This window comes from Puntigrus tetrazona, chromosome 20 (assembly GCF_018831695.1).
Source record: "Puntigrus tetrazona isolate hp1 chromosome 20, ASM1883169v1, whole genome shotgun sequence".
Classification (NCBI taxonomy): domain Eukaryota; kingdom Metazoa; phylum Chordata; class Actinopteri; order Cypriniformes; family Cyprinidae; genus Puntigrus; species Puntigrus tetrazona.
The window spans coordinates 22,719,287-22,738,154 of NC_056718.1; the positions used below are offsets into that span (position 1 = coordinate 22,719,287).

General features: G+C 34.9%; 1 protein-coding gene across 16 annotated transcripts in view; it reads left to right on the forward strand.

Moving 5' to 3' along the window:
• mark3b (MAP/microtubule affinity-regulating kinase 3b) overlaps window positions 1–18,841 on the forward strand; it is a 51,556-nt gene extending 32,715 nt beyond the window's left edge. For 3 of the 16 annotated variants that reach the window (XM_043218980.1, XM_043218977.1, XM_043218989.1), the window contains 12 exons: window positions 342–578; window positions 912–1,031; window positions 2,384–2,483; window positions 4,765–4,877; window positions 5,936–6,086; window positions 6,167–6,378; window positions 7,277–7,380; window positions 9,664–9,843; window positions 11,118–11,387; window positions 12,564–12,590; window positions 15,885–15,929; window positions 17,294–18,841. In XM_043218980.1, coding sequence (XP_043074915.1) covers window positions 342–578; window positions 912–1,031; window positions 2,384–2,483; window positions 4,765–4,877; window positions 5,936–6,086; window positions 6,167–6,378; window positions 7,277–7,380; window positions 9,664–9,843; window positions 11,118–11,387; window positions 12,564–12,590; window positions 15,885–15,929; window positions 17,294–17,639 — 1,905 coding nt within the window. In that variant the 3' untranslated portion in view covers window positions 17,640–18,841. The remainder of the gene's footprint in view (window positions 1–341; window positions 579–911; window positions 1,032–2,383; window positions 2,484–4,764; window positions 4,878–5,935; window positions 6,087–6,166; window positions 6,379–7,276; window positions 7,381–9,663; window positions 9,844–11,117; window positions 11,388–12,563; window positions 12,591–15,884; window positions 15,930–17,293) is intronic. The other 13 variants (XM_043218991.1, XM_043218979.1, XM_043218990.1 and 10 more) reach the window with 7 other exon arrangements.
• The last annotated feature ends 27 nt before the right edge of the window (window positions 18,842–18,868 follow it).

Here is an 18,868-nt window from a genome sequence, read left to right on the forward strand (position 1 = left end):
TGTATTTATTAAATAAATAATAATAATAATTATTATTATCAATCGGTTTATATTTTAAATGTGCATAAATTAATGACAATTTTAATAATTTCCGGTTTATATATTGTGGTTATTTATAATTTGTAAATAAAATAAAATAGTAATAATAATAATAATAATAATTAAATAAATGCAAAATGTCCCCAAATTATTATCGTTTCATTATTACTTCATTACAATTATTAATTATGAACAAATTTAAATATATTTAATTAATTTATTATATAAAATATTTTTATCATAAATGAGATATGCATGAAAAAGGACTCTTTGTCTCACTCTTCTCTTGTTCTCTCATGCAGGCAGAAAACCTGCTGCTGGACGCAGACATGAACATTAAGATCGCAGACTTCGGTTTCAGTAATGAATTCACTATCGGGAACAAACTCGACACGTTTTGCGGCAGCCCTCCGTATGCGGCCCCTGAGCTTTTCCAAGGCAAAAAGTATGACGGTCCTGAGGTGGATGTGTGGAGCCTAGGGGTCATACTCTACACACTGGTCAGCGGATCACTGCCCTTTGATGGACAGAATCTAAAGGTTAGCGCGTGCAGCCCTGAAAGGTCACTTTTGCCCTCCTAAACATTCACAGCTGAGAAGCTGTGGGTTTGTTTAGTGATTCATGAAAAATCCTGGGTGAAATCGGTCATTTATTAAAGCAGTAAGCCATGTGAGGTTATACATTTATAGTTGTTTTAAGAAAATGCAAAGCATAATGGTAAAGTAACTGCATCGTGCAACCTCTCCTGACTCGTGAAATAGTGGGAACAGTCAAGAAAGACACTAAATAATTCAGTAAAAATGCATTCAGGATGTTTGACTTCAGATCTCATCTGATCAGATTTTACAGCCTAAATTACGTTTTACCTGCAGGAGCTTCGTGAGCGAGTGTTGAGGGGTAAATATCGAATTCCCTTCTACATGTCGACTGACTGTGAGAACCTCCTGAAACGCTTCCTGGTGCTGAACCCTGTCAAACGGGGAACACTTGAGGTGAGAAACGCCGGATACAGGATAAATAGGACCTGCAGCTGATGTGTTGCTTAGTGCTTTATTTCCAGAAAATGCTTAGTAGTTGTTTTATTTATTTATTTTATTTATTTTCAAGGAGTTTGTAATAGACTCATTTAAAACTTTTAATACAATTAGGGTTTTTTTTTATTGTTTTTTTAATTGTTTTTTTTTTTTTTTTTTTTTATGGACAGCTTTATTATACGTGACATTTATATACAAAAGAATAAAAAATCTAATCTGTGTAAATGATAAGCAAAATATAATGCAAAAATAAGCAAGTAAATAATAATAATAATAATAATAAAATTATATTTACAATTGATACAATTCTTTTTTTATTATTTGATTTAAATACTAAAACCTAAAATAATTTTGTAATTATTTATTTATATATATATATATATATATATATATATATATATATATATATATATATATATATATATATATATATCCTATGTCTTATCTTATTTACATTAATGTGGGTAACAGGTTTGAATCAATGGATTCGCATTTAAATTAAAACCTGATATATTAAAAAAAGTACTTCACATACTTCTCATTATTACTTTTTATTTTATGGTTATTAAAAAAATTCAGTAGGTCTTACAAACAATGTATGCATCTAATGTTTTACAGTGTTCAGAAAAGGTGTCACCTTGATTAATAAATACCCATAAACCTCTCTCCCTCATTCCCAATAAAAACACACCCATGCATGCCATCTTTCTCTCTGTTCTCCCTCCATCACAACCTTTAGCACGAGTGCACACCTTCATCACAGAACGCTTTCTCCTCATAATTAATTTAACATGACACTCATTCCCAGACACACCCTGGCTGTTTTACACTTACTGAGTGAAACGGCGCCTCCATTGTTTGGGGCCTTTATGTGCAGGGTATATATTCTTCACTTCACAGCCCATAATGCACACGCTGAATTAAAAAATGAAATGACATCTGCTGATGAATAATTGAGGATTTGAGAGGCTCTGTGCACTCAAGCGTGTGTTATGCCACTCATATATATATATATATATATATATATATATATATATAGTATGTAGTATGTGGTCTTTTCATACGGGCCACTTTATTTAGCACTACACGTGATGAAATGATATACAAAACAGTCAAATCTGGCCATAATTTATATAAATGCACGCATAAATCTAAATCCTTAACATTTTCATTTTTATATTTTATGCATTGTTGTTGGAAAAACTGACTGTTCCACCTTTAAGGATCAGATCCACTTTAAAAATATTTTATTTGATGTACAATCGTGAATATTTATGAATCTCACAAAGCTCCGTGTATGTCTGTCTCAGCAAATCATGAAGGATCGATGGATCAACGCAGGCTGCGAGGAGGACGAGCTCAAGCCGTTCGTGGAGCCGGAGCTCGATATCTCAGATCAGAAGAGAATCGGTACGAGATCAACACTTTTACGTGCTGTTAAATACAAAGTACTGAAGGACGCAGGCTTCTGAATCCAAAGTGTGCCGTTTACATTTGTTTCTAGTAGCTCAAAAGCTGTAAGCTTATTTAAAAAGAGATTACAGGTGCTTGTGAAATATTGTTCCCCACTGCCTTTTCCACAGAATAGTTTTGAACAAAAAAGCAGAACTCGAATGTGAAACTTCCAGATTTTTTTTTCAGAACTAAAGCAAACGGTCAAAACAGGCTTTAACGGAAGTACGTGAATTCAAGAGCTCCTAGTTACGTGAATCTGATTTCATGCATCATTGAATGGTCAACTGCTAGCAACGGTTTGAATAGAATATAGTTAAGGAATGAATTAAAGACAGTGAAACTGCTGACGTGGGTATCTTTAACAACTTGCTCTTCACAAGTTTGGGGTTGATTTGTGTTTGTTTTTTTATGATTTTTTTGAATGCAATTATTTTATTTTGTTATCAAAAATAAAGTAAAACGGTAATATTGTGAAATATTATTACAATTTGAAATAGCTGTTTTTTATTTGAATATATTTTACAATTAATTCATTCTTGTGTTGCAAAGCTGAATATTCGGCATCATTACATCATCCTTCGGTGTCACATAATCCTTCAGAAACCATTATAATATACTGATTTGCTGCAAAGGAAACCTCTCTAAGTGTTATCAGTTGTGCTGCCTAATATTTTTATAGAATTCTTTGAGTAGAAATTTGTTTAAATTATATACATCCATATGCACAAATATACATATAAACACATACATATATACACACACACACACATATATATGTATATGTGTGTGTGTATACATATGTGTATACATATGTGTATATACACACACACATTTTTATATATATATATATATATATATATATATATATATATATATATATAATGTATGTGTGTGTGTGTATATATGTATATGTATGTATATGTGTATATATATATGTCAATTTTTTTTATCAATTTAATGAATAACGGTATTAAAATTATACTGACCACAAGCATTTGATCAATAGTGTACGTGAATATTAATGTCCAGGTTAATTGTACATTTAAAGGCAACAAAGTCACAGTGTAAGCTTTTGCGTTTTTAGCTGATCAGACAAAACAAAATCCAAAGTTATAGACGTAGTAAGAACTTTCCAGCCGTTCATGATTTTATTGTTATTAGTTACTTTTCGTGGGAGCGTGGTTTTTGAAAGCCATTAAGCGAGATCCAAATTTTTTTTTTTTTAAATATTTGGCTTAAGAGCATTGCGTAACATCATAAGAGTCGATCACCATTTTTTTGCTCAGCAGAAGCTGTTAGTCTGGCACGCTGCCTTCAACGTGACGCTAATAGTGGCTGGTGCGCCTGTGGGTTTCAGCGGAGCGCAGGGGTCGATGGTATCTGAGGTCAGAGGGACCCTGTTCTTTCCACTGCTGCTGCGGGCCTGTCTGCCTTTCAAACTCTCCATCGATCTCTAAGCCCCAGTTCTGTGTCCCGAAAAGCATTTACAGCCAGCGCAGGAACAGCTCATTCGAGTCGGGGGCCATCGCATTCAGTGTAGCTTGAGTTGATCATCACTTCTTTTCATAGCGAGTAAACATTTTGACTACTGCGCTGTAAAAAATGGAAACATTTTCCAGTCTACGTAACCTTTTGGGTCTCAAATACTTTAAACTACATGAAAACGAATTAACCGCAAACGGTTTTCTGAACGATGAATTTCTCATATTTATAGTATGGCTTTTTGACGGTTTTATATTTTTTTTGCTGTACTTATCTTTTTATTGTAAAGCACTTTGCAACTTTGTTTTGAAAGGTGCTTACTTTATTTTTTTAGTAAAGCTAAGGATATCAGGAATTATGCTAGATCTCTCTTTTTAGAATTACGAGGTCTGTTGAGATACAATGTAGCCAGACAACATTATTCATGAAGAGTTTGGAGTAAACATGTTAAAAACCTTTTTTTGATGTTCAAGGTTGGCTTTCGACTGCTATGCCTTTTATATATATCAACGTTTATTGTGCACGAATATGTAAATAGCGAAGATGCATGCTTTTAATCAATGTACTGTGAAAAAGGTTGCTTTTAAAATATATCACCGACTTTGTTCCCGTGATGGCAAAGCTGACTTTTTTTAGCAGCCATTGCTTCCAATATATTGAGGCCTTTGAAAAACGTAGAGGTCAGCCAGTTTTGACACCGAACCAGCTGGTAACGGCATCCCACATTGACCGCTTGATATATGGTTTGTTGCAGATATCATGGTAGGAATGGGTTACTCAAGAGAGGAGATCCACGAATCTCTAACCAGGATGAAGTACGACGAAATCACTGCAACCTACCTGCTGTTAGGAAGGAAGTCCACTGAGGTGGGTTACTGTATTCACAATGACTTTTTAGAGCTGTTTGGTTGCATTGCTCAGTCGGGGTCCAGTTAAATGAGAGCACACGCTACTGGTCAGAAGTTTGAGATTTGGTGCATCGCATTTCTAAATAATTTAACAGAAGCAACTTTAAATGTTGACAATGGAAGCGTTCAAAATCAACAAAAGAGCAATGATATGCAAATGATATAACAAGTCTTAGCTAGCTTGTAAGCAAATATAACTCACCAAGGCTCCATTTATTGGAAAACAAAATTGGGAAAAAAATATATTTAACAAATCAAGCAATATTGTAAAATATTATTACAATTTAATAACTAAAAATTGTTTGGGGATTTTATCATTTTATATAAATTGTATTTTATTGTACTGTTTTTTTATTCATAAACATACTATATTTTAAAAAGTTATTTATTCCTGTGATGCAAAGCTGAAATTTCCACATCATTTACTCCAGTCTTGATTTCAAAAGGACAGCATTTATTTGAAACAGACGTTTTTTGTGAATGTTCATACTGTCTAAATTGACTCAATTGAATTCGTCCTTGCTAAATGTTACTTTTGAACAGTAGTGCGCCTGAGTATGATATGTTAGTGTGACACTTGGTCTCAAACCCAGCAAGTAAAAGATAAATGCTCTCGCAACGTTACATTTGCATTGTTTGCAGATTTAAAATCTCTACCTTTGGAGATTTTAGGCACCATTTTTCCCTTGTTTATTTGACACTGTCTGTATTTCAGTATGAGTTACCACTTAGTTGCGCTCTGCTCTATTATTGTGGTGTCATCGATTTTAGATTTACCCACCCACAAAGGTCATGTCAGTTAGACAACCCTTTCCTGCCTAGCTAGACAGAAAAAGAACAGAATGAGCTGCAGTGTGGGTTAGTCTTTCTACCCATCGTTAAACGTCCGGCTATGTTTAACGTCTGATTATGAATATTACATGACTTGTAGCATGTCAGTTGGCATCTCTGGATTAGCCAAGTGCATTAATCTATACGTCCAGACGAGCTAAAAATGTTTGTTTTGTGTGACCACAGTTGGAGGTCAGCGATTCCAGCTCCAGCAGTAACCTCTCTTTGGCGAAGGCCAGACCCAACAGCGAGCACAATAACGGCCAGTCGCCATCTCACCTCAAAGTCCAAAAGAATATCTCCTCCAACCAGAAACAGCGTCGTTACAGTGACCAGGGTGAGCGTGCTTTTTTTTTGCGTTTTAAGTGGTGCTGCGAGGTCTTTGTGTTTCTAATGTCCGTTCCTCTCCCTCTACAGCTGGTCCTACCATTCCCTCGGTGGGTTACCCCAAGAGAAGTCAGACCACTTCTGCAGAAAGTGACCATAAAGAGGAGGGCAGTGCACAGGCACGTAAGTCCAGCTCATCCGGAAGCCGTGGCATGGCTCCACCGAGCCCCATGCTGGGCAACGCCAACAACCCAAACAAGGCCGACATTCCTGACCGCAAAAAGAGCGCCGGCGCCCCTGGGGTGAGCTGATACCACCCACGATATTTAGTATCGTCCTCGTTTGCATAAAATAGATCTGAAGAGAATCTAACAAATCTGGGTTATTATATAGTGAACTACAACTAATATCGTAAACAAATCTTTCATTTAAAAATCGACTTAGCTGAAATAAAATAAAATTCTAAATACTTTTATTGCAACTAAACTTAAAACTATAAATAAAATAAAAACAATATAAACAGATTTAAAACAAAAAAATTAAAAATGCACAAAAATTATTTAAAAAGAAATTACTACAACTTCATTATTGCAATTCAAAATATTAAAAACTATAATAGTGTCTCAGTCTAACTAAAGTATGGAGCTTGTATGATCTGTTATTTAATTGTTTATAGTTCTGTTGATTATTTTATGAATTATTTAGATTAGTTATTCACCACAGGCGTCTGAGGTAGATAAAAAATATCAGTTGATTTGTTTTTAATTTATCCATATTTTGTTAAACCAAGATCATTTAGTGAGTGCTGACTCAGCTGAACTTTGTTCAGACAAAACTTGACTAGTTCACCATTCAGCTGTCACAATAATAACAACTTGAACTTGCTACTGGAAAACAGTCTTTAAATGAAACTATTTATTTTTTGAATTCTGTCATGTTTACAGAAAAATTAAAATGATGCATATGGTTTTTGAGGCTATTTGATTCTCATTGAAATGCTTATTTTAAAAAAGCTAATTTCAGGGGAAACAATTATATAATTAAGTTTATATGCAATTAAAACGTGCAACTTTTGAGTGTTGATTATTAAATAAATCTAATGAATTAGTTGATTATTAAACAAGGGTTTAGTCTTCATTTTGGTGTTTCATTTCAGTGCATCACCGATTAAGACTCGCGCTGTAATATGTGTTTCTGCAGAGCAATTCTGTGTCCAGCGGTATGACCAGGAGAAACACATACGTGTGTAGTGAGAGGAACGCCGCAGACCGCCACTCCGTCATCCAGAACGGCAAAGAGAACAGGTGAGTCCCTGAGACCTCTCGTGTTTTCGTTAAAACAAAACGAATCTCCGTTTTCATCGACATCAACGCCATTTACAGGAAGTGCCACCGTGTTTCAAAACAACAGGGAACGACTTGAGCCTTTTCCACTTCGCTCAGCCAGATATTTTCACGAAAACAGTTGTTCTCATCTACAGGTTTATGAATGTTTGTGGAGCTTCGTCTGTTTGTTTGTTTTTGCTTCGTTGCAGCATTTGAAGATTTGGTTTAATACTTTACATGACATTGCGTTATCACGTAGAATGCATTGCTGAATGTTACAGAGAAAAAAAAAATCTATAATTATTAGATATACAACATACAATTAAATAAAAAATATATTACTGCTGTCAAGCAATTAATCGCATCCAAAATGTACACAATATGCTGTTTATTTATTATGTATGTATTAAAATACACTCATAGTATATATTTATTTACATGACAATTTTTTCTTATATTTGATATTATATAGAAATATGGTTAATATATAAACGTTTTTAAATATTTTATATTATTAAAAATATTTATTTTTATATAAAATATATACATGCGTGTATTTGTATTTATATATATATATAATAAATATACACAGTACACACAAATATATATATATATATATATAATATATATTATTTGATCGCAATTAATTGTTTGAAATTGCAACAATTATTGCCCATTTGTTCATTCCCACTAAATATTTTCTTGATATAGTCATAAACAAGGCTTATATGTCTATAATGATGGTGTTTTTTGGGAGAAGATCTGTGGAAATACAGATTCATTTGGGATGTCTGCATGGCACTTTCCGAGTTCACAAAGAGGCCTCTGTCCTGCTGACTCATGCCAATGACGTATCACAAAAACAACAGCCAACCTTGCTGTGCCAGCCTGCCTTTCTGAACCGCTTCGCTTTGCCACGCATTCCACAAAGAGAGACAAAACATGCGCTGAATCCCATATCAGGAATATGCAGAATTAAAAAGTCACAAAGCTGACTAGTCCTAAAGGGGTAGTTGAATCAAAAGTGAATGATTTATCCTCCTCAACTCATCCTCGTGTCATTTTAAAATCTTTATACACCACTGTTCATAAAATACACGCGAAATATTAAGCTGCAGAATTGTTTTCAACTCGGATAATAAGAATCGGTTATGATTTCTGGGGAATGGCGTGAAACTGAAGACGGGGAAAAATTTAGCTTTTGGCCATGAATAAATTGCAATTCAAAAATATAAATAATATGGAAAAATGACATTTTACATTGTGATTATATTTTGCAATATCACAGTTTTTACTGCATTTTTAAATTAAATAAATGCAGCCTTGGTGAAGTACATTATTTCTTCTGGGCAAAACAGTTACATTTGAAAAATCAAATAATATGAAAAATGCCATTTAAAATTTTAATAATATTTCACAATATTACTGTCTTTACTGTATTTTTAATTAAATGCAGCCTTGGTGAGCATATGAGGCTTAAAAAAAAACATATATATATTTTTTTAATTACTGAAATATATGTATACACACATGTAAAAAAAAAAAAAAATTTTTGAACAGCCACAACAACAAAAAATGAATACACTTATACAAATAATCTCTTCCCAGCCCAACTTATTATAAAGAAAATAGAGAAAAAAAAGAAAAAAAAAAAAGAAGGGGGTAAAATAATTTATAATAAAGTAAAAAAATAAGTAAATTTATTAAAAAAAAAAAAACATACATTTTTGAATAGTAGTGTATTTATTTTATTCTGGTAAAAACAGATTTTAAAATATAACAGTTATAATTTACAATATAATTTCAGATTGTGCTGAACTGGTATTTTTGATTCAGTACATTAAAAAAAAAAACTTGTCGAGCATACAAAGCATAAACTCTTTCCAAACACAAACTTTTGAATAGTTAGTGTAACACTTTTCTTCTTCTGGGGGGAAACAAAAACCCTTTGACGTTTTCAGGGTTTTTTGTTTGGGTTTTTTTTTGGTCAGTGGGGTCCAGTGTTGTTTTGGGCCTGACCGACCTTCATTAAGATTTATGTTCCACAGAAGAAAAAAAGTGAAGGGGGAGTAAATAATGCAGACTTTTTTTTGTTAAGCCAGTTTACATCAGACGCACTAGTCCGTTTTAAACGAGCAGCAAACCATCGCGATCCCCCCGTATCCTACTTGACTCTCTCTTCATATTGTTCTCTGCTCATCGTTTTGATCTCATATGCTCTGCTTTCTTCGCACATACTGTATCTGACCCATCCCACTCCAGCCTGAGTGAAATGTCGGGATGCGTCAGCACGAGTCCGACGGCGTACGCCGTTGCTCTCGCCAGCTCATCGGCTTCGGTCCGCCTGCGGCATCAAAAGGCCACGTCCCTCTCGGCCTCCGGACACACCTGCCGCTCCGCCTTGCCGCCCAACGACGGCGCCTCTGATCTCTTCAGGCCCAAGTAAAGACGAGTTTAGCGTCTGTCTCTAATCTTAGTGTGTCTCTCTCCATCGCACTCCTCTCTAACGCCCTCCGATCTCTCTGCTGTCCGCGTCTTCGATTTCCCACCACCCTCGTCTCGCCCCTAATAGTGTCTCTCAACCAATCCAGGAGGACCCGTCGCGGAGCTTCCGTTGCGTTTTAACGTTTGAGGATTTCCTGCATCTTCCCATTTGAACCATTAAACTAACGTCCTCCTTGTGTCTAAACCCACTAATATAGAATATAAACTACATTAACCTAGTAAATGACTAGTGAAAGGACTGTGGAGATGTTTTTTGATTGTTATGGTGTGCAAATTAAGAATTTTGTTAACGGTTCTGTCACTATTATCGATATTTGTTAGTTTGAAATTTCATACAACATTTGCACTATATATGTCATTTAATTTGTAAATTTTTTTTTAAAGTGACAAGCCTATAATAGTGACTTAACCAGTCAAACTTTTGTGGTTACTCTGCAAGGAAACCTGTGTGAATTTGAGAGGAACTGACTAAACACATCCACCGGAAAAGCAAAACAAAACACTGCTTTATTTAAAGCAATCACTTAAATTAGTTCTGAGAAAACTTTTTGTTTGGTGCTTTATTATTTTGCTTGGATATTTTGTTACATTCTTTTGTAATGCATAACTACAAAATAGTTGCTTATAGAGAATTAATTTTATTTATATTCGTTTTCAAAAAGGCAAATCTTGTTATTTCTCTGCTATTTTAGTATATTTATTACTTTTATAATATTTATTACTATATTTTGAAACGGGTTTATAATTTAATTCTTAATCATTTTATTAGCTTTTTTGCTTTTGTAATTTTTTTTAACTTTATTTAATTGTAGTGCTTTGAATTTAACTTGTTTTATTTTAATCGTCAAGGCAACATCTTTAATTGAGTGTTTATTTCATTCAATATTTAAATTTGGTTTTTCAGTCAAGAATCATTATCCTGAATACTTTTTATTTCGATTACTGCATCATTAACGCTTTCTTCCGCAGAACACAAGGGAAAATGCTTTAGTGTTTACTATATTAACTATGAAATTTGAAATGAAAAGCATTGCCCCGTCGGTTTCCATTGTGAAGACAACAAAAACGCGTTCGTCAAAACGATTGTTGTTTTCCACAGATAAAAGAAAATCATACATATGATAAGAGATTTTTTTTTGGTGAATCTATCCCATTAAGTGTCTAAAGGCCACCTGGTTGTAACGGTGCTGTGATGATTCTTCTCTCTTCAGTACGAGCGCGGCTCAGACGAGTCAGCGAAACCCCGGCGCCTCCACCCACAGCATTAGTAGCGCGACTCCCCCGGACCGCCTGCGCTTCCCACGAGGCACGCTGAGCCGCAGCACCTTCCACGGAGGCCAACTGAGGGAGCGGCGCACGGCCACCTACAACGGACCCCCGGCCTCTCCGACCTTATCACACGACGCCACGCCGCTCTCACAGTCCCGGAGCCGCGGATCAACAAACCTCTTCACGAAGCTCACATCCAAGCTCACGCGCAGGTAAACCAACACAGCACCGATATTACCAGTCGCCATTATCTGTGGAATTTGGTTTTTACGTGGAATAAGAACGAAAGAGTTCACTCGAAGTCGTTTGAAAAATATGCGCGTAACAGTTTATGGAAAAGATTCCGCCAAGGAATAAAAAAGTATTTGCATTATTGAATTACAAGTTCAACCCCCGGTCTCACAGACAAGGCTTAGGCGTAGGCCTAAAGTAAAATATAAAAGCTGTTTCTGCTGAAATAAAGTTGCACTGACCGATCCTAAAACATGCCAGTGACCTTGTTTTGTCTTAAGATGCACAAGGCTTTATTTTTTTTTTTAATTAAGGCTTAATTAAACTACTGGTTTGGGCTAAGCCTTGTCTATGAAACCAGTCCCAAATCTCACAATTTAGACTTTGTTTCTTGCATTACTAAAAAAAAAAAAAAAAAAAAAAAAAAAAAAAGATTTTCGAGATAGACTTGCAATTCAGTTTTTTTTCCCCACATAATGAAAAATATAGGTAATTGTGACCCCTCCCCTTTAGAATAGGTTATTATCTAACGATTCAAAAAACTGTGAAACAAAGTCGGAATTAGGAGATACGTATGGAAGCCCGTTTCCGCCACTGAATAAAAAATGGTTATTGCGACTTTTTATCTAACCATTCTGACTTTTTTTTTCTCAGAATTGCGAGATATAAAGTTTAAAATGGCATACAAAGCTCTGTTTATGTGTCCTGTAAGAGTCACATCTCGTGGTTTCCTGTGGTGCTTTGCCAGAAAAAAAAGTGTCGCAAATAAGAGAAAAAAAAGGCAGAATTGTGAGATAAATAACCTTTTTTTATTTTTTATTCAGTGGCGGAAACGGGCTTCCATAGATATGACCTCAGAGCTGCAAAAAAAAAAGTTTTCTTATTCTGTGGTGGAAACGGACTACCAAATTAGTTTGATTAGTGCTTTGTTTCGAAGAGATGAAATGGTTTGTTAATTTAAAAAGATGCCTATTTTGCAAACGGCTATTATGAAATGTAGTTACGTCAGTAGCTTCAGCTTCCCAACACTGGATGTAATGCTGCAGTTTGTTTTTTTTTGTCGTGTTATAATAACACAGCACCAGACCAGCGGCTCAAGAGACCATACATCTGCTCTAGATGTTGACCAGTGTCTCTGTTTTCTGTTTCTTTTGTAGAAATATGTCATTCAGGTTTACCAAAAGGTAGGACCCTCGATGGGCTGTGTGCAGTTAATTAGCGCTGAAATACCAAGATTAACTCTTAACCCTAGTGTGAAGACGTTTCCGATTAATCGCTTGTCACTCACCTTTGACACACGCCGTCTCTTAATGGGAGCGCGACTGAGCATGCCTGAGACTTCTGCTGTTTTCTGACGGGCAGCACCTGACAGACATTACTAATCACCCATGCATGCCTGTTCACAGGTTACAACTGAGCACAATAGATCCATTAGACTCCTTATTAGATCCTCATTTTCCATTCACATCTTTTATCTTCAAGGAGAAAGGATGTGCGTTTTGTTCGGTTAGATGATAAACTGCAGCATTCAATAGTGGGAACATTAGTTGAAAATGATATTCTTCAGTAAGCCATGAAGAATTAAAAATTTAAATTAAATTAAACTTCAATTAAAGTTTAAATTTATATGCAATTGAATAAAACATAATAATAATAATAATAATTTTGAATATAAAAATATTTATTTAATTTTTATTTGACATTTACAACATATTTTTCCCTGGAATTCCCATTACTTTAATGCATCTGGAGTATATGCAATGTAATGTTATAACTTTTGACTATAATTATAATATAACATGACTTCGATTTTAAAAAATATTTATTTCTCTGTTTAAATTGACGGCAGTACAACAAATGCTGCTATGAAATAAATACTTGACAGTTTAAACCGTATTAAACAAATAGGATTTTAATGATTAAATCCCGTTTGCTTTACATTAACGACAACTTTTTTTTCTCTATTACAGTAATGAGAATTTGTCAGGAAAACATCCTTAATTGATGCGAAAATAATTGTGGTTCAAAAATAGCTTTTATTTTCTTTCAGGCAGTTTTCTTTTATTCAAACGTGTTTATTATGTCTGTGTAAAAATATGGTGACAGGTTTTGAGAAATGAATCATCTTTAGCATGTACTGCGATGTTATAACTCTACTCTGACGATGAGGAAAAAAGGGCATTGATGCATTTCCTGCGGTACGGTAACAGACTTGCTCTTGGTTGTGTAATTCAGGCCACCCTACTGGGCTCTTAATTTAGCAGCTGACAGATGTGACGATTGAGAGGGGTTCTTTACAAGATTTCTGGAGTTAAGGTACCAAGACTGCCTTTTTGCGACGACCAACCCTTTCCCAGTTTCACCCTTCGTGCTCCAGAATGCACTTGTAGAAGTAGCTCATGCCCAGGATCTTCTCCCTTTTTTGACCTACCCAGTCGCACCGTTCCTGCGGGCCGGTCTCACAATCCCAGCGCTTTCATTCCCGCCAGTGCTGTTATGACATCAACAGATAACAGGTTTTTCTTTTCCGGTGAAGAACTTTTAACCCAGAAGCTGGTCAGATGTCCCATTAAAGAGCTGTTCGAAACGCTCTTGTTCTTTATGAATAAGAACGCTTGGCTTACTCGATTTGGAGTTTGGTCGTTTTTTTAAAGAATATATGCAAGTTAAACCCTGTATAAGTAAATGTAAATCTTTGAAATATATAGTGGTTATAGCATCACTGATTCTCAATGGTAGTCAGTGACAAGGCATACTTATATAGCCTCCATAATTTTGATAGTTATAGCATTTTTTTGTTGCTACCGTTTTTTTTATTTTTGCTAGAGATGCTTTAATATTTCATAAGTTGTATTAAACCCATAATATTCCTTACAGAAGTTGCAGGATGCAGCAGTGGATGTTGATCTATGTCAAAGGCGGTTTGCCTTTTATTGTTGCCCCATAAGAGCACTTATCCACCAGCGTCCGTCCTCTCCTCTGACTGCTGCTCATCGCCCACGCTGCTGCATGACCTCTCCCAGTCTCTTTTATATATTCTGTTCTGTATATGGATGATTAATGTCCATTTATAACTGAATATGTTAGTATCTAATGTGCTTTGTAGTATGTCGCTTTAATGTCATAAAATGGGAGAGTGGGTTCAGATGTGACAGTGGGTGAGCTGTTAACATACATTTAGTAACAGTCCAATTATATACAGCTGCCTGAGACTCAAAATAAGCATTTTTATGCTTTTTTAATAATAAAAAAAAAAAAATATATATATATATATATATATATATATATATATATATATATATATATATATATATATATATATATATATATATATATATAAATTATATATATTTTAAATATATAAAAACAATTTTATATATATATATATATATATATATATATATATATATATATATATATATATATATATATATATATATATATATTCCCAAAAACATATATCATGCACTAACGTTTAAAAGTTTAGGATAAGTCATTTGTTGTCGCTGCTGTTTTTAAAGTAGTCTGTTATTTAAAAATAAGTGAAAATATTAGTAATGTTGTGTAATATTATTGTAAATATTATTACAATTTAAAACCGCTTTTTATGTTTGAATATATTTAAAATTGTATTTTTTCCTGTCATACAAAGCTGAGTCCTTTTTATTTTATCAATGTTTCTGAACAGTGGTCTGCTTAATATTTTTGTGGTAATAATAACAATAATAATTATTGATGAAAAATTCTTTTATGAGTTAATTAACATTATGATTGTCTTGACTGTCATAATTTGATGCATCCTTTCCGAACCAAAGTGTTTAATTATTTAGGTTATATAAAGGCTTACAGACTACAAAGGGATGTGTAACTCGGCGTGAGGCGTGAAATGAAGCTACCGAAACCTTTCAACTTCATTCTCATTTCATTTAACACCGGATGTCTTAAAAATAATCATTTATATGTCAAAAACGCAACGAAGATTGGTTTTAAAGCCGTGTTTTTCTCCATGCCTAGAAGACCCCACACTGCCCCGCATTATTTCTCGTTAAGCAAACGTCCCGTCTTTTTTCATTATGAAAAGCCCTTCTTTTTAAATAGTTTTCTGTCCTTCCTGCCTGACAGAATGAGCTCAGTTGTGTCCACTGCATGGGATCTATTTAGAACAGGAAGCTGAATCATAGGGTAAAGGAAGGGTATCTGTAATACCCTCTTCTGTCTCCTCCTTTCCCATTTTATCTCTCTACACAGGTCAAATAGAAGTGCATGTCCAATATTCCTCTCCACTTACACAGGAAATTGTATCTGTTGTTGGCGTTCTCTCTCTCTCTCTCCAACACTGGCTTTGATACGCTCTCTCTTTTGTCCTAGGATGTCTGAAAAGCCATTGTTGTCTTATCTTCCCTTGCTCGATCAGCTTCAGAGTGTCAGATTTTCTTGCCTCTAAACTATTTTTCTCTTTTTCATCCTGGTTTTTAAAGAGTGCCGGCAGAATGTGATAGAAACGGGAGGTATGAGGATTCAAGGTGAGACGGGACGTCCGGTTTTACAGTTCATTCACCTTTCGGTCCTAACATTGCTCCGAAGACTTAACCTCGTCGTGTTGAATACATGCATAAGCCGGCGTCTAGCATAGTTCAAATTTTGGGAGTCAGATGATATGTGAATAGTAATTTATTCTAATCCGTCACAAACTCTTAAGAATTTGTTTGCATGGATATTTAGCGCCATTGCTTTGCCCCCTTGTGGCAAAGAAAAGAAAGTACAACTTGATTATTTGCTAAGGTCACAGCAATGTTACTCATGCTTGCTGATCATGTTGGTTAAAATAGTATAAGCACTCCTAATACGGCACGCAACAACATTATACTTCGTTTCTTGTCATATTTCAGTTTACATTGTAGAGTTTAAAGTCACACGTTTTATTTTTGCACCCTTAAGTTGTTGACTGCAACGTTTCTGCACCTTTGCATGGTTATTTTTGCATTCTCTGCATGTCGTATGTGTTTAAGCGTGTGATGTTTTGTCGCTGAAAACGGTGAAAAAGTTGTAGGAGAACTTTTTATGGCCTGAAACAAACGAGTATGTGAATGCAAACGCTTCTCGATTTTAATGCTGTTACGCTTCAAAAGGCCACAAAACGAAACAGCAGGACGATTTGTAGAGTTAACCAAACTATTAACTAAATTATAAGTATGTTTTCAAAACGTTGGCAGATTTATTTAAATGAAAGACGTCTACTATGCTCACGAAGGCTGCATTTATTTGATCAAAAACAGTAATTTGATCAAAAACAGTAAAAATATTATTACAATCAAAAAAAAGATAAATACATTTTAAATATAATTTATTCTTAATATCATATTTAAACAATTTTATGTGTTTTTGCTGAATAAAATTAATTTTATTTTTATTTTTAGAATTTATTAATTTATAATTTTATATAAATTATTTATTATTCTATTAAAAAAAAAAAAATCCCAAAACTTGTCTGTTAATTCTAATGCACCCAATGGGAAATATATTGCTGTAGGTATTTTCAAAAATAAATAAAAATGTTAATTGTAAAATATATACATATATATATGTATATGTGTATATATGTATGTATATATATATATATATATATATATATATACATATATATATATATACATATATATATATATATATATATATATATATATATATATATATATATATATATGTGTGTGTGTGTGTGTGTATATATATATATATATATATATATATAATGTGTGTGTATGTGTGTGTATATACATCTACATTCAAAATCTGGTTACATTTAAGTTTTTGAACTTGCAAACAATATAAAAGCCGTTTATGAATGGTTCGATTGATCTAAAATGCTGTCCCCTCTGGTCTCTCGCAGTCGTAATGTATCTGGGGATCAGAAAGATGAACACAAAGACGCCAAACCCCGCTCGCTACGCTTCACCTGGAGCATGAAGACCACCTCCTCCATGGAGCCCACAGAGATGATGCGCGAGATCCGCAAGGTCCTGGACGCCAACAACTGCGATTACGAGCAGCGCGAGCGCTTCCTGCTCCTGTGCGTCCACGGCGACGGCCACGCCGAGAGCTTGGTCCAATGGGAGATGGAGGTGTGCAAACTGCCCCGCCTCTCGCTAAACGGCGTGCGCTTTAAGCGGATATCAGGAACGTCCATCGCTTTCAAGAACATCGCCTCGAAAATTGCCAACGAACTGAAGCTGTAAGGGGGAGAAAAAGCGGAAAATGTGAAAAAAAGCAGCAAAAAGGACTAAGGCACAAAACTAGAGTAATCAAGCTGTACATTCTTTTTGAACAAGTAGCAGATACGAGGATTGTTTTCCTTAAACACTTACAAAGTATGTACTGAAAATATTGTATAGAATCATGCCTTAGGCAATAATTTCCTGCATCTTTGAAGCATTATTAATATTATTATTATTATTATTGTTGTTATATTGTTGTTATTATTATTATTAATGTGGGATGGTTTCAAACTGTAGGAAAACAATGACGGTTTCATTTTTTGTTTGTTTCATATATGCACTACTGCAGCAAGTGCCCTGCGGGGCCAAAAAATGAACACAGGTGACTGAAAGCGTGTATTTGAAGCAGATAGAGAGATGGTTAATCGCTCCAGTATTCTTTTCTTTATCGTTCCAGCCCTCGAATGCCAAAACGAAATGGCCAACGTTGATTTAGATAGGAAATTGATTTGCACATTTCCCCAAAAGCGCCATTCCTTTTGCTTTCCCAACCATTCTTTTCCTCAACCCTCGTCCCTTTTCGGGATGTCAGCCCCCCCCCTCACCGCCTGTTGTTTTCTAGCGTTAAACGCGGCTGAAGATGGACGGGATCCAACGGGTTCTGGTGCCAAGGAGGCGCCTCGTGGAGCAAGTGCACTTCAGGAAACCTCACCGATTCAGACGGGCTACTGCTATAGGGAACGTTAAGAATGAGATCGGGAACATTTTGATTCCTGGTCTAAGTGTTTAGTTTATTTCTTACAAAGTGTTTTTTTTTTATTATTATTTTAAACGTCTGAGGAGATGACGAAAACGCTCTCGAAATGTCTTCGCTTTGGCTCCGGGCCCCAGGGCGCACCATAGAGTCATTCTGGGACACAGTTCAGTTCAGGAGGTTAACTTGCCATTTCTAGGCTTCAGTATTCACTCCCATCCCTAAGAACCATCTGCACTGTTGTTGTTATTATTATTATTATTATTATTATTCTTATTTCGTTTTGATGTTTCTGTTTGTTTTTCGGAATGTAAATAATGTACCTTAGTTTTGCAGCAAACGCATATTGATATACTTTTTTTTTTCTTTTTTTTTCTAAGTCTGGCTGTGAGTCGGAAACTATGGAAATTAATGTAACTCATCACAGAATAAGGTTAATCAGTGTCTCCATTAAAACAACTGAAAATCAGTGTGTTGCAGAGTGAGTGAGTTTGGT